This window comes from Atta colombica, unplaced genomic scaffold, assembly GCF_001594045.1.
Source record: "Atta colombica isolate Treedump-2 unplaced genomic scaffold, Acol1.0 scaffold126, whole genome shotgun sequence".
Classification (NCBI taxonomy): domain Eukaryota; kingdom Metazoa; phylum Arthropoda; class Insecta; order Hymenoptera; family Formicidae; genus Atta; species Atta colombica.
Window position 1 is genome coordinate 759,867 of NW_017259213.1, and position 14,485 is coordinate 774,351.

The window sequence follows — 14,485 nt, forward strand, 5'->3', positions numbered from 1 at the left end:
TTTTTACTCGCATCAGAAATTATAAATTATAATAAATTATCATAATAATGTACCTATGCATATCGAATAAATTCATAAATCTGCTACAATTAAATTGTAATTATATAGGGTATATATATATATATATATTTTATATATATAAACTGTCTCAATTACTATGCCTGTCCCTATTAATGTGCTTTTGTATTTCGATAAGTTTTCATAAAGAAAACTAGCACAAATAAATAAGAAAAAATATTTTTTTTGTTAAGTTAAGTTATTAATGCGTACGATATCGAAGATAATATTTTATTTTTTGAGTATTAAAATATTTTAAATATTTTTCGAAAAATATGAGGAATTTATGTGAATCCAATAATACGTATCGCAAGATTTTAAGCTTGTCCGTATTAATGTGCCCTGTAGCTTGAAGCTGAGAACATTGTGAGTTTACGTTGTTATGAGTGTACTTTAAAATAAATATAATTGAAATAATGATTTATGTAATATTAACATAAATAATTAGCTTAAATTTATTACCTGTTTAGTAACTATATATATGTTAAAATGAGTCAAATGTGTGGATAGATACATAAATTAGAGACATTAATAAAGTTATAGCCGCCTTAAAGAACTCACTAATAGGAACAAAAACATGTTTTCTATTTTTGTCAAAAGCATTATAAAGTGTTAACTTTGTTTAAAGAAATATTATAAAAAAAAGAAGTAGTTGAAAAACCGATATTGATTGCAAGTAGATAAAATTAAAGCTACAATATCTAATAATTAATTCAGTAATAAGCAAATTGGCTAAAAGGCATATTAATAGGGACAGTTATTCTATCCTATAAAAATGAAAATATAATAAATAAAAGACGAAAATAAATTATTTAACTACATTTATAAACTTAAATTAGTTCTTTAAAGATTTAAGCATGTCTATAAGTAAAATGGATAAATAGAAAGAAATTGATAAATGTGAGATTTTGACATCGACTCGTGCTTGTCAAATTATAATGCAGCATTCAGTCTTGTTGTAGTACACCGCGGTTTTCCTGGAATGCTTGATGACGTAAAACGCAAATTAGAGAAGATCTTCCCACTATTTTATTAACTCTCGTCAACAGCCAGCAGCCAGACCCAGGCAGCAGCTCGGCAGTCTCGACAGTCTCGGGTCTCGGCAGTCTCGTCATTCGACAGCAGCCAGTTTCCACTACCAGTCCGTCCTTGTTATGCGTCGGCGTTTGTTTCGATTCACCGTACTCTCATGACTCATTCTCCTTCGCCGAAGGCAGTGAATTGAACGGTGTTTTTCATCGTTGTCATTTTTACACGTCACAATAGCCAGAAGCTCGTAATCTCGTAATTCAGTGAACAATCTCAAGTGAGTATCGAGAGCTGATGACATTATAAATTCTAGAGTAAGACTTAACGTAGCATATCGTTCATATACAGTTTTTATTTTGAGAACATTTTGATATTTCGTTAGCTGGCACCAATCTGTTTAATTGTTTTCTCTTCAAGGTGAATATTCTCTCTCAATTCTTGATATATGCGTGACACGTGTCAGCTTACGAATAAATAATAACTGTGATTTGCGATATAATTTATAATATATTATGATCGTTTCGCGGTCTTATTCCAGCAAATAGTAATGCTCTATAGAGTTCTACAATAATAATGTGTGTCGGAATTATCAAATTATGTATCCAATAACCAAACGTGTCAACACATTAGTGCATACTCAGTATACCATGCAAGCATTAGTCTGTTACTGTACTATTTTCTGGTGATAAAGCAGATGTTTGCATGGTACTCACGACTAATCAGGACATGCAGACGAAATTTTAGGTTCGATTACTTTATTGACATTTTATTAGCACAAATTCGCAAAACGCGCAGATCAAATGTTGTCAAAATTCATATGCGGAGTTAGATGGACTTACAGATTGCGTTCCATTTAACGCTCGCAACTACTCGCAATGCCCGTGCGAGCATGCTTATCCTTGTTTAACATTTGATAAACAACAAGGATAAAATAATTCCACGTTGTAAGCGTTAATGGAACGCAGTCATACATGACAATATACACTGCACACATACATGCATTAATCCGAACCTCATATTCCACATATGTACAAACACCGAGCACTGATTGGAAAAACGAGTTAGGAGTAATTTACCCCCATCCATTTTTCATCACTGACGCTTGGACGTTAAAGTAGCAAGCGCCAATGTCTGCAATGTCTGCATGAGAATCCGGATTGGCGAGTATTTTGTTTTCTGCAGGCTATATATATATCATGTCATTACTAGCTGAATCGCCATTTAACAATTTCCGTAGTGTAGTGTATAGATAGAGGAAGTCTATAATTTAGCATTCTTCTCTGTGTGCAGGTTCTCCCCTTGCGACAGATTTAATTTTTGAATAGAAAAAATGAGCTACGGTTATCAAGTAAGTACATACATTTGATTTATTGTTAATATATTGAAGAGCATATTTTTAAACTATGTATTATATATATTATATTTTTATGAAAATGGATTGATGCATACAGCGCAGAATTTCTAAAAATGTTTGTAGAATGTTCTAAAAATGTACAATTCATAAAACATTCATAGAGATTCTTTGGATGTGTGTATTATCTAGAAGATTATATATGCATATTTCCAGATAATTGTTGGCATATTGTCTGAATAACGACAAAATTTGAAATTGAAAATGGTTGCATAAATACTCAAAGATGAGTACTCTACATATAACATGAATGTTTTCAGCATATAAAGAGTTCTTCTGCTGTAAAAATTACGGCGATGTGCTGTTTGCTATATTGTAAAATGCATAAAATGTACAACAACAAAATGACATTGTAGTAGATACACAAATTTTATAATTTCGTGCTGTTATGATAATATCACAAAGTGTACATAAAAATGTTTGCATGTTTAACATATTACGTTTATCTGGGTTATAAAGCTATGATAAGTTTTTACTTGAAAATATAAACCTTATGCAGTCTATTAATACAATCTATTAATATAGTTTATTAATATAACTTAAAAATAAGCTCATTATTTGAAGAAAATAAGCTTATTATTAGACGAAACTTCTATGAATTGGAACTATTTGTTTCTGTGTGTATATCTCTATATATATATATATATATATACATATATACCTTAATATCCAAGGGACCACCTATTCAATTTCCGGGACGAGCACGACCACCAACATCATTTGGAGCTCCATCTGGTGCACCCTCTGCCCCTAATGCTCCATCTTATTCTTCAATGGGCTTCTCAAATGCTCCACCGACATCATTTGGCATGCCTCAACCATACTCTCAAGCTCCCTATCCAATACAGCCCTCGCATCCTTTCCCTGGCAATGCACCCAGTCAAACTAATACTTATCCTCCACAACAAATGCCATATCCCCAATCTATAGCCACGTGTTATCCCCCTGATACACATTCTAATCAATCTGCACCATCTCCTTATCCCCAACAGCAAAATTATAATTCATATCCTAATCTTCAAACAGCACCAGATGCTAAAGAATATTTTAGCAATATAACTCCTTCCCCTTATCCTTCTGGACCAAATGCACACACAGCTAATTCAATTCCATACCAGAGAGGTAGCTATCCCGGGGGGCAGGGGGTAAGCTCACAGTATCCTTATGCTGCTAATCCTACTGCTGCTACTCGTGGTACTACCCCAGCCCCCCGGAGAGATCAGTTTACGTCTAAGGTGAGATTAAGAATAATTCTTTTAAGATTTTTCAGAAAGTTAAATTTTTTGCACAGGTATTGAGGCAACAGCATTATTACAATCTTGCAGAAAAGCAAAAACTTCTTTTACTCTTTGCGTAAATTTCTTAAAACTTCACAAATTTTGTTACAGACTTCTCCCACGGTAGTACCTTACGATGGCTTTGATGCCAGAGCGGATGCTGAAACTTTAAGAAAAGCTATGAAAGGATTTGGCACCGATGAAAAAGCTATTATTCATGTTCTTGCAAATCGTAGTAATCTACAGCGTCAAGAAATCGCATCTCAATTTAAGACCCTTTATGGAAAGGTACAGTAGATGAGAATTTAAAAACTTCGTTTAAGAACTTCGTTTTGCAAAATTAGAGCTTAATACTACAATATGTTGCATTTCTGTTAACAGGATCTGATAAAGGATTTAAAATCTGAGCTGTCAGGAAACTTCGAAAAACTTGTTCTTGCCTTGATGATGCCTCTACCTCAATTTTATGCTAAAGAACTCCATGATGCAATGTCTGGTCTTGGTACCGATGAGACGGTACTTATTGAAGTATTATGTACAATGTCCAATCATGAAATTTCGATTATTAAACAAGCATATGAAGCAAGTAAGTTAACTGATGAGATTAAGATTACAATTATATTAAAATTAAATAATATTAAAATTACAAAATGACTTATTTGCTTATTATACTATTTAATAATTGCAGTGTACGGAAAAACATTGGAAGATGATTTAATTTCTGATACATCTGGCAATTTCAAACGCTTGATGGTATCATTATGTTGTGCCAATAGAGATGAATCATTTAATGTGAATCAATCTGCTGCAATGGAAGATGCCAAAAAACTTTTGCAAGCTGGTAATTAATAAAATATTTAATAGAAATAGCCACATTGTCTATATAATATATATTATAATATGTAAAATATGCAGAATATATATATATATATATATAATTAATGTACTCTTCTTTAATATTTTTTATTAATATTAAACAGGGGAGCTTCGATTTGGAACGGATGAGTCTACTTTTAACGCGATTCTTGTCCAAAGAAATATGGCACAACTGCGACAAATATTTCAAGAATACCATAACATAACAGGTCATGATATTGATGATGCGATTGAAAATGAGTTTTCGGGCGATATTAAGAAGGGTCTTCTTGCAATTGGTGAGAATAAGCTATAAATATATAAGAGAAAACTAGATATTACTAATATTACTTAAAATAAATTAAAATAAATTAAAATAAATATCTTTTAAATAGTAAAGTGTGTCAAGAACAAAGCCGGTTTCTTCGCCGAACAGTTGTACAAAAGCATGAAAGGCATTGGTACAGATGATAACCGTCTCATTCGATTGGTTGTGACACGTTGTGAAGTGGATATGGGTGAAATAAAGAATGATTTTGTTCATCGATATGAAGAATCATTGGAAGATTTCATATCTGTAAGTTATCAAATATAAAAATATAAAAATATTCCATATTACAATATTACAATATTAATCTCTTTCTTCTTTTTTTTCTTCAGGGTGACTGCTCAGGACATTATAAAAAATGCTTATTGGCACTAGTATAGACCTAAAATACAATATTTTCAATCATATATGGAATTTCCGTTGCATTTATCGTCCATCTTTTACAAATACGTACGTATGTATATGAATGTTTCAACTCCTTCTCCTCTTAATATGCTACTTCCAACAAATATGCTAGTGATAACGCAGACTTGTTCTTCGAAATATAAATGAATGTATTTTTATATGCAAAGTTATATGAAGATATTTTGAGATATATATACAAGTACTTAATTCGGTGATTTTATGAAATTATTATAACAATTATGTACAAAACACTGACCATGTTGATGAAAACTAAGAATTTCGTATAATCACAAATATCGTATAATCACCTATGATTTTATATAGGTAAATGTGGGAGAAATGAATATATTAATTGCCTCGATTTTTTAAAAATTATTAATAAATATATTTAATTTTTACTTTTCATTTGTCATGTATAATTAATTATAACTCTATAGAATTAATCAATGATATTATGAAACTGTCATTATACATGCAGTATACTTACACTAATTGACTATGACTTACAAACATTGTGATCAAATGTTCTTATATAAATATATAAATACTTCTAAAATGACAATGATAAATAAAACTAGTAAAAAAAAAATTTTAAATGGAATTGTGTCAATAACATATAGTGCTTCGTAATAAATCTCTATACAAACAGAATCTCATAAAAATCTATTGATCTTCTTCATGTGAAAGTATTTATGTATCTATATATAAACAAATTTAAAGACATTTTATATATAAATGATATACATAAAGATTATGTGCATATTTTGTCTCGAATGGCTTAATGTAATATTATATAAAAAGAGTTCTGAAATAAATTATATATATATATAATTTTATATATATTCTATATTTTTATATAACGTTGTATATTCAAGTTATTACATACATATATTTCACTCATTATTTCTCGATTATTATATTTATTGTATCTATATAAATAGAAATTTTAATTGCTATGGACAAAATAAGATTTTAAAGCGTTGTTGAAATATTGTTAAAAATCCAGCCTTAATAAAGGAAAAATTTCTGTCTACATATATATCACTTCTATCGTTGATAGAAAAGTGGCTAAAAATTAGCAACTTTTCTATAAATCATTTTTAAATTGAATCAACATTTTAATTAGATTGAGGACAACATTTTAAGAGTACTTTTTGATGCTTACAGCGTTGTATCAAGTGCGTATCGCACTATAAACATCATTTATTCTTGTTTAATATTTGATAGATGCAATAAGAATGAAATGTTTATATAAGCGTGAATACAGAACGCATCCTAACTAGTGAATATGCATGATTTTACTTTCCATGTTATATTTTTAATTATATATAAAAAAAATTATATATTTAACTCCGAATTATATATTTAATTCCATCCAATTTCTTCTTTATATAAGCGCGATCATTAAAGTGTTTTTTTACATTCCAATTAAAATTATTAAATTTAAACATGTGAAGTAGCTTGATAGTATTTTTAAAAAATAAAAATTTTAAATAATGTTTTTTTATTATGCGTTTTTGATAAAAACGCATAAAGATTCATAAAAAATAATTATTTAAAAAGAAAGAATTTAAAAAGAATATGCTAAACAATATCCAATACAAAACAATATTTTATAATAATTTACATTTTTTCGCTGTAAAAATAGGGTAAAGATAGAATGAATAAAGATAAAATGAATAAAGATAGAATAGACTAAACTGAGTCGAAAAGTCCTCTTATCATTTTACAATTTTCGCAATAGTTAACAAGATATTAATTATTAAAAATTGTCGATTTGGTCTTCAATAATTTTTTTTTTCAAATACTATCAACTTTATAGAAAAACTGCAAGAGACAAAAATTATTTTCTTCTCATAGAACTCTAAGAATTTTTTCAAAATCTCTTATCAATCTTTTAGTACTGCATTTTCTTATATATTAGCAATTATTTTTACCAACATGAGAAAATATGATATTAAAAAATTCTGAAAAAATTCTCAGAACTTTATGAGAAGAAAATAAACAATTTTTGTTTCTCGCTATTTTTTTGTAACATTAATAGTTTGAATAAAAAAGTATTGAAAATCAATATTCAGTGATGTTTAGTAATTAATATCTTGTTAAATGAATTCAAGTAAAGAAATATATAAAATCTATAGATTTCTTAAATTAATATAATGAAAAAATAACGGCAAATGAGCGTTATGAATTAGCGCTGGATATTACATTGCATGTTAACTAATATCCATTAATCACAAATTTTATATGTTTCGGCTATTTGAGCCATCCTCAGCAATAAAAAATTACCGCTTATCGCACTATAAAATAAAATAATGCAGTCGCAATGGAAATATGGTGAAAGACAATCATCTTCAACATCTGTCAATGTTGTGCCAATCAGTTGCTTAGCTGGGTGGAACAGATGGAACTCAAGCTAATAATTGCAATAAAATATTTTTGAATAGATGGATATTAATTTGCATAATTAATATATGCTAGCCAGAAACTCATCCCATTTCCAACAACGATGCAGATCCAAACAAGCCATTATAACAAATTAAAAAATCACAAAATTAGATTGAAATATAATTTAAGTAACATAAAAGAGAGTCATGTTCGTTTTAATGTTAATCACATAATATCTTTTGAATATAAAAAGAGATGTCGCGCGAATAAAGCATATCAGTCAATGACAACATATTATAACTTGTTGAAAATTTCTATGTATCCATTTAATGTCAGTATCAGTTTGCATGTTAAAACCATTGGATTGACAATTTATATAGAGCATCTCCAACATTATTTGCTTATTATAATTTCTTTCAGAATCCAAAATTCTCACATTATCCCAATCAAAATCATGATTGCAACTTATCCTATGATCTATGATAACCGAATGAGTGGATGTAATTCTATATGATTGCGATGTTTTGCTATCTCGTTTTTAATTTTCTTCCTCTTTGTCTTATGTAGGTAGCATCACAATCACGACATTCGATTCGGTAGATATTAATGACAGTAATCGAATCTACTTTTATTCATTCCACATTGTAGATGTTGCATCAAAGCGAGTATTTGATTACACAGGGATGTGTTCAGGAATTACGCTCAGATAATTCTAGACTACAATTTATGTTACGTATACTATAATAAAAATGTACACTACAATTATTTGGGTGCAATTCCTGAACGCACTCCAGAATGCAATATTTTTCTCTCGTTTTCTTGACATTTAGGAGCTTCGGATATAAAAAAAGGAACAGAGAACAGAGAATAAGAATTTCAACCTATCAGAAACTGTGTATTCCACAATACATGATTTCTGATAGGTTGAAATTCTTATTCTCTGTTCTCTGTTCCTTTTGTTGTACGGAGTCTCTTAGTCATTTTTATTTACAAATATATATGATATACATACTTTAGTCTAAATGTTATAAAATATGACAGAGATGTTGGACGTCGTTTGATATGCATCCCACATGCGATATTTATAGATTTATAAATTTACTAGCATGCAATAAATATTCGAGTGAAACTTTCTAGCGATGTCAATATATCGTGAACGTTGAGCAAACACGCTCGTGATTCGCGTTATCATTTACGAGTCTCTAAGGCGGTGTCAGTCATGCAATAGTGTACTTGTAATGATAGATTATTATAGGAACACTACACGATAGTGCTTCGAGAAATTATTCATAAGCATCTTATAAATAAAGCTAAGTCTTCAAGTTAACCAGAATAGATTCGAACACCGAAATTATTGAATATTGCATTTATAAAATGGACGTCAATGCCAAATGTACAATCCTAGTGACTGGATTTGGTCCATTCAGTACACACACAGTGAACGCCAGCTGGGAGGCGGTGAAGGAATTGCAGGAACTATGGAAGAATTCCGTGGAATTTTCCGACGTTAAGCTAGTTATAGAAAAAATTCCAGTTTCGTACGATTACGTATCTGATCATATTCCTCAGCTCTGGAAGAAACACAATCCTTCGGTAAGTAGTGTTATATGTAAATGTAGGTATATAATAATTTCTTGATAAATATTTATTTTTTTCAATAAAAAAGAAAAGGCCAAACGAACAAAAATTGATTGTCATAAAATAATAAAATTCATTTATTAATAAAAAAAAATATAAGAACGTTTCGATTCTATTATGAAATTTTCATTAATTTTCTTCGTTCAATTTAATGTCATTAATGTTTTTTATTTGTTTTGTACGAAAAATGCTGTCTCAATTTATATCGCATTGTTTTGGTTTATTAAATAGATTTGTCAATTAATATGTTAAATTGAAAGGGAAAAATTTAGTAGAAGATTTAGTAGAATCAAAATGTTTTTATATTTTTATTAATGAATCAATTTTATCAATATTATAATAATCAATTTTAATTCGTTATTGATCGTTGATTTTTTTCTTTCTTAATGATTGTATTGCAAATTTCATATTTTAATTAACACTTATTATTTCTATTGTTTTAGATTGTCTTACATGTGGGTGTATCACATGAAGTTAAATCTTTAACGATAGAGCAACATGCTTATAGCAATGGCTACAACAGATTCGATATATATAATAAATGCCCCAATGAAACTAATGTCGAGTATAAAGTTTTGAAAACTGAAATAGATGTCAAAGAACTTTGCAATAATGTGAATAAAAACTTCGAAAAAAGCGGATGCAAAGTCTGTCTGTCGGACAATGCTGGCAGATATCTGTGTGAATATATATTTTATCAATCGCTCTGTATTGAGCCAACAAAAACTCTGTTTGTGCATGTTCCAGATTTTAACAAGTATTCTAGTAAACAAACTGCAAACGGTTTATATAAAATTTTGTGTTACTTAATAAGAAATTTGGAATTGAGTTAACAGTCTTAATCTAAACTGTTAAATGATTAATAAGAAATAATAGTGTATGTGTTCAAGGTCTATATACACTTTCTTATATACATATGACATAATATATCTAGAAAAAAATAAAAAAGGTTAAGAATATAGAAATACTTAATATAAATAATGTAATGTGATATTAATATGGGATATAGATTATAACAAATACAAATTTTATTTTTGCTGTATGAATGCTTTGATATAAATAAAATAACATTTCAATTACTGTGCATTGTAAATTATGATCCAGGTTGAAATTTCGTTCGTGCGGGTGGAATATTGTATCTAAGTTCATGAAATTCTGGCTTTCTGATCATCGATGCAACATGCCCCATTTGGATCGTGCAGTCAGGGTTTAGATTCGGTGGTAGCAATGTGCATTCTCGCTCTAAAATGCACGCTAATCCTTCTAATAATTCGATGAATCCTATAGACGCTGCTGCACGTCGTAATCTGTTTACCTCCTGTATGCGTAAAAAATAATCATTTCATAAAAATTTATCATTTTATCATTTAAATCATATACAATTGCTTTATTCTTTTGATCAATCTAATTTACCTTGTAAAAATTTTGTGTCTTGTCGGGTAATTTTCTCGCATGTCTTAATATTTTTTGAATATCAGACTGTAAGCCAACTTGGCGAATCCATGAAGGAGCATTTTGTGTATAGCTTCTCTTCTCAGTTGGTCTAACTGGAAAATTAACTGGAGAACTTTTAACCGTATCTAATGGACCCAAATTGCTAAAATTGCCTAACCACGGTACAACGTCAGATCCCGGTTCTAATACTGTTAGCATTAAGTTAGATTTCTTCTTTGTATCCGCCCAAGAATATATAAATCCATACCATTCGTTATTCAACATACAAAGAGCTGCCATGTTTTCTACCTGCAAAATATATCAATTATCTATCGATTTAATCACATTCAAATAATTTTTAGATTCCTAATAAGACTTTACTTTTAATGCTCCATGAAGCAACACACAAAAAGATGGCATTTTTCCTTCATCTTCATTTTCATCGGTATCCGACTCCTCTTCTAATGATATGCCCTGCATGCTTGAATTTTTCTCTGTTGTCAATGGCAATACTAAATGTCTAGAAATGGAACTTGGGCTACCAACATCTCCTACAGATATAAATCCACATATTTCTATAGTTTTTGATATTGCCAAGCCTGGAGCTAATTCGAAATCTGTCTTCTTTGTATAAGGCTGAAACATATGTAATAGGTCTATATAACTGGTAACCTAGTATGTAATATAGCATATGCTTTCATGTTTGTCATTAGTGTCATTACCATAGGGGCTGGTGATAATAAAATACGGGAGCCTAAATGGCCACACTTTAGATATCCTTGGAAAGAAACATAATTTGCTTCCGCTAGTTTTTGGAAGCAAGTCATGATGGAATGTTTGCTAAGTGGTGATTCAGGAACTAATACAATGCTGTCACCACCAGCTAGGTCAGCTAAACGCTGATAGAGAGGTAAACCGGTCTGCAAACTAGGATCTGCAAACATGATACAAGCGACATATTTAAATATAAGAAATGAAAAATGAATAGAAATGTTTTTTCGCATTTCAACTTACCCTGCTGCGATGCAATGCAAACTATACTTAATTTTCCTGGATATGGAAAAGGTAAGGGAAAGGGATTTACGTCTTGTGTGACATTTAAAGAATTTAAAGAATTGCCTAAAGACATTGGTCCTATGCCAGGATTGCCGTCTGTAATTAATATTACTTGGCAAGCCGTGGCATTACCCCATTCCGCCATAATTATATTATTAACTCCATGTAATGCTCCTTCAATAAATGTCTTGTCACACTCATCGATAATTCGTAATTTGCTGCGTATGCCCTCATAATCGCGAGTAAAAGGACAAATTACTTCGTATAATGATGAAAATGCAATCTGAAATTTGAAATTTGTTAAATTTACATGTATTAATATACCTATTATAATAGATATGTTATCTGACATCATATTAGTCTGTTCTTACCACTGACACAAATTCTAATTTTGAATTAACTTGCAAGTAGTGTAACAGAGTGTTTATGCCATGCAGCGCTAATTGATGCCGCGTCAATGATTCATAATTTGGTGAATATTCATTCCCAATCATAGATCCACGTCTTCTCATTGAGAGAGAGACGTCCAACGCTATTACTGTAGGCATTTTGATGCCCGAATAAAGTCAGCGTGATTAAAGACTACAGATACTTAAATCCCATAATATATTTATTAGCCGCGTACAACTTTTTCTTCTGAATCTGCATAAACTTCTTTGACAACGTATTAATAAACGTAGGTTATGTAGAAAGCGTATTAAATTTTCCTGTGAATTGATATCTGTTTCTTCGCAAAGAACAATTGCTCGTCTCAAGTTAATAAATATTAAAAAATTTTATTAACAATACTTTTATATTAATGTATTTCTTAGATTAATAATATTATCATGTACCGAACGTAGTCATCTACATATATACTGATACATTCCTAACACAAACTTCGATCATTCTTAACCACAAACCTAACCTAACATGAGCTGACAGGGCTAACAGTCCTTTAGTGACTGATTTAGTTTAGTTCCATAAAATATATATTAAACAAGTGAGTATGATATATCATTTTATCTTTGTTTAATATATATGAACAACAATAAAATGATACTCTATAAATTCTTTGGAATGGAATCTCACACTAAAGAATAAAAATTGAACCAATCTTGAAAAGGGAGGGCACATAAAAGATAATATTTATTCTAAAACTTTTATAGATTACACAATAAGTAAATCAACACTTTATATTTGCTACTGTTTACGTTAAATTTACAGATGTTTCAAATTCTCTAGTCTATTCTGAACAATCTTCAACATAAAAGATCTTATGTTGAAGCTCTCTAAGACTGGTATCCATCCATTTTTATAAGATCGTTTTAAATAGTCTTAAAATGCTAATATGACTCTTCGATTAGATGACCATGACATTTTGAATGTACTTAAAACAATCTTAAATATAAGAATCGAAAATAGCATAATTTAACTTTCTTTTAAATAATAAAAATTAAATTAGAATTTGTTATGATCTATAAATACATATTTTTTATTAACAGAATATTGCATATAATTATTTATTTCATATATAATTATTTTTATAATTTTCTACAAAAACCAACATTTTACATTTGCTTTCTTCTCTTCTAAGAATTTTATACAGAGATTATATTAAACATTAATCAAACAATAAATCTATGTGAAAATGACAGTTATTGTCTACGGCTAAACAAATGTAAACTTCATTTTTATAAAAGACTTGCTCGCATTTATGTATGTACATATATCACATTAATTTGTACCTAGTTCAACAAATATAACATATTCTTAACGACTATCATAAATTATAATAAAAAATAAGACTTAGATCTTCTGGTATTGATATTTACAAAATTCATAAATAATCTAAATATACAAAGAGCCATCAGCAGGACCTAGATATCTCATAGAGATTAATATTACGTCGATTAAAGTCCACACACCTAGTCCACCAAAACTAAAAAGCTTACCAATACCTTCTTGCCAGTGTCCCAAGTAAAACCTATAATTCATATAAGAATCTTATATAAAATTTATACTTAATCGATTGTCTATATTCCAAATAGTATGCTAAAGTCTCATAAAATACCTATCTGCACCAAATCCTCCAAGAGTAATGCTTAAGATCAAAGCCGTAGACCAACGATATCCAACTGTCCAGTTACAAGGTAAGTTCTTCATAAACTTCCGTCTGCCCAGACACAGTATGTCATTATTTACCGTACAATTTGTTCTGCATCAAAAATATTAGAATGTTAATATTATAATATTATTACACACACACACACACACACACACACACACACACACACACACACACACACACACACACACGCACGCACACATATATATCTTTTTTGTCGACAATGTGAAATTTTCATTCTTTGTTCGTAATCTGAATCTTTAAACTACAATGCAGATTTTTATATTATTTCATACTGTATCATACAAAAATCTGAAAAAAATTCTTTTATACTTGCAAAGGCATTAAAAACGAGTTTATGATAGAAATCGGGTTGTATTTTACTTATTCTTTACAGATTTAAATTTATCTATCAAAATTCACAAAAAGCGACTGTATTTAAAGTCGCTAATAAGGACACAAACTATATAAATTTATATATATATATATATATATATATA

The 14,485-nt window shown here is 29.6% G+C and overlaps 4 protein-coding genes across 8 annotated transcripts in view; 2 read left to right on the forward strand and 2 right to left on the reverse strand.

The window, feature by feature from the left end:
• The window catches only part of LOC108694901 (venom protease-like), a 10,884-nt gene extending 8,709 nt beyond the window's left edge, over window positions 1-2,175 (reverse strand). The window contains exon 1 of the mRNA XM_018204599.1: window positions 2,099-2,175. The gene's annotated coding sequence lies outside the window, so the exon portion shown is untranslated. The remainder of the gene's footprint in view (window positions 1-2,098) is intronic.
• Window positions 1,110-9,209, forward strand: LOC108695194 (annexin B9-like). 5 transcript variants are annotated; one of them, XR_001932106.1, is made up of 10 exons: window positions 1,110-1,363; window positions 2,377-2,434; window positions 3,172-3,732; window positions 3,886-4,062; window positions 4,156-4,360; window positions 4,463-4,615; window positions 4,755-4,928; window positions 5,025-5,206; window positions 5,290-5,407; window positions 9,156-9,209. XR_001932106.1 is itself a non-coding variant. In XM_018204978.1 (9 exons), the coding sequence occupies exons 2-9, from the start codon at window positions 2,417-2,419 to the stop codon at window positions 5,335-5,337; spliced, it is 1,518 nt and encodes a 505-aa protein (XP_018060467.1). In that variant the 5' UTR covers window positions 1,110-1,363; window positions 2,377-2,416; the 3' UTR covers window positions 5,338-5,505. The 5 variants fall into 5 exon arrangements, 4 of the variants coding, with proteins under 4 accessions (XP_018060467.1, XP_018060470.1, XP_018060469.1 ...); XM_018204978.1 differs by lacking the exon at window positions 9,156-9,209 and having other exon boundaries at window positions 5,290-5,505; XM_018204980.1 differs by lacking the exons at window positions 1,110-1,363; window positions 9,156-9,209 and adding an exon at window positions 1,378-1,503 and having other exon boundaries at window positions 5,290-5,505.
• Window positions 8,770-14,485, forward strand: part of LOC108695192 — a 12,253-nt gene continuing 6,537 nt past the window's right edge. Inside the window, exons 1-3 of the mRNA XM_018204976.1 lie at window positions 8,770-9,343; window positions 9,832-10,171; window positions 14,383-14,419. Coding sequence (XP_018060465.1) covers window positions 9,125-9,343; window positions 9,832-10,171; window positions 14,383-14,419 — 596 coding nt within the window. The 5' untranslated portion in view covers window positions 8,770-9,124. The remainder of the gene's footprint in view (window positions 9,344-9,831; window positions 10,172-14,382; window positions 14,420-14,485) is intronic.
• On the reverse strand, window positions 10,431-12,758 carry LOC108695193 (von Willebrand factor A domain-containing protein 9). Its single transcript, XM_018204977.1, has 6 exons — window positions 12,250-12,758; window positions 11,837-12,161; window positions 11,545-11,756; window positions 11,204-11,458; window positions 10,802-11,131; window positions 10,431-10,706 (listed from the first exon to the last, which is right to left on the reverse strand). Exons 1-6 carry the CDS (start codon window positions 12,424-12,426, stop codon window positions 10,482-10,484), a joined length of 1,524 nt encoding a protein of 507 aa, XP_018060466.1. The 5' UTR covers window positions 12,427-12,758; the 3' UTR covers window positions 10,431-10,481.

What these genes read in the sequence shown, in the direction of transcription:
- LOC108695194 (XM_018204978.1), top strand. An exon ending in GAAGGGTCTTCTTGCAATTG is followed by an intron (nt 4,929 to 5,024) that starts GTGAGAATAAGC and finishes TCTTTTAAATAG; the next exon opens with TAAAGTGTGTCAAGAACAAA. An exon ending in CATTGGAAGATTTCATATCT is followed by an intron (nt 5,207 to 5,289) that starts GTAAGTTATCAA and finishes TTTTTTCTTCAG; the next exon opens with GGTGACTGCTCAGGACATTA.
- LOC108695193 (XM_018204977.1), bottom strand. Translation starts at nt 12,426, where the DNA reads ATGCCTACAGTAATAGCGTTGGACGTCTCTCTCTCAATGAGAAGACGT. An exon ending in TTGCATTGCATCGCAGCAGG is followed by an intron (nt 11,757 to 11,836) that starts GTAAGTTGAAAT and finishes TCATGTTTGCAG; the next exon opens with ATCCTAGTTTGCAGACCGGT. An exon ending in TATTATCACCAGCCCCTATG is followed by an intron (nt 11,459 to 11,544) that starts GTAATGACACTA and finishes CATATGTTTCAG; the next exon opens with CCTTATACAAAGAAGACAGA.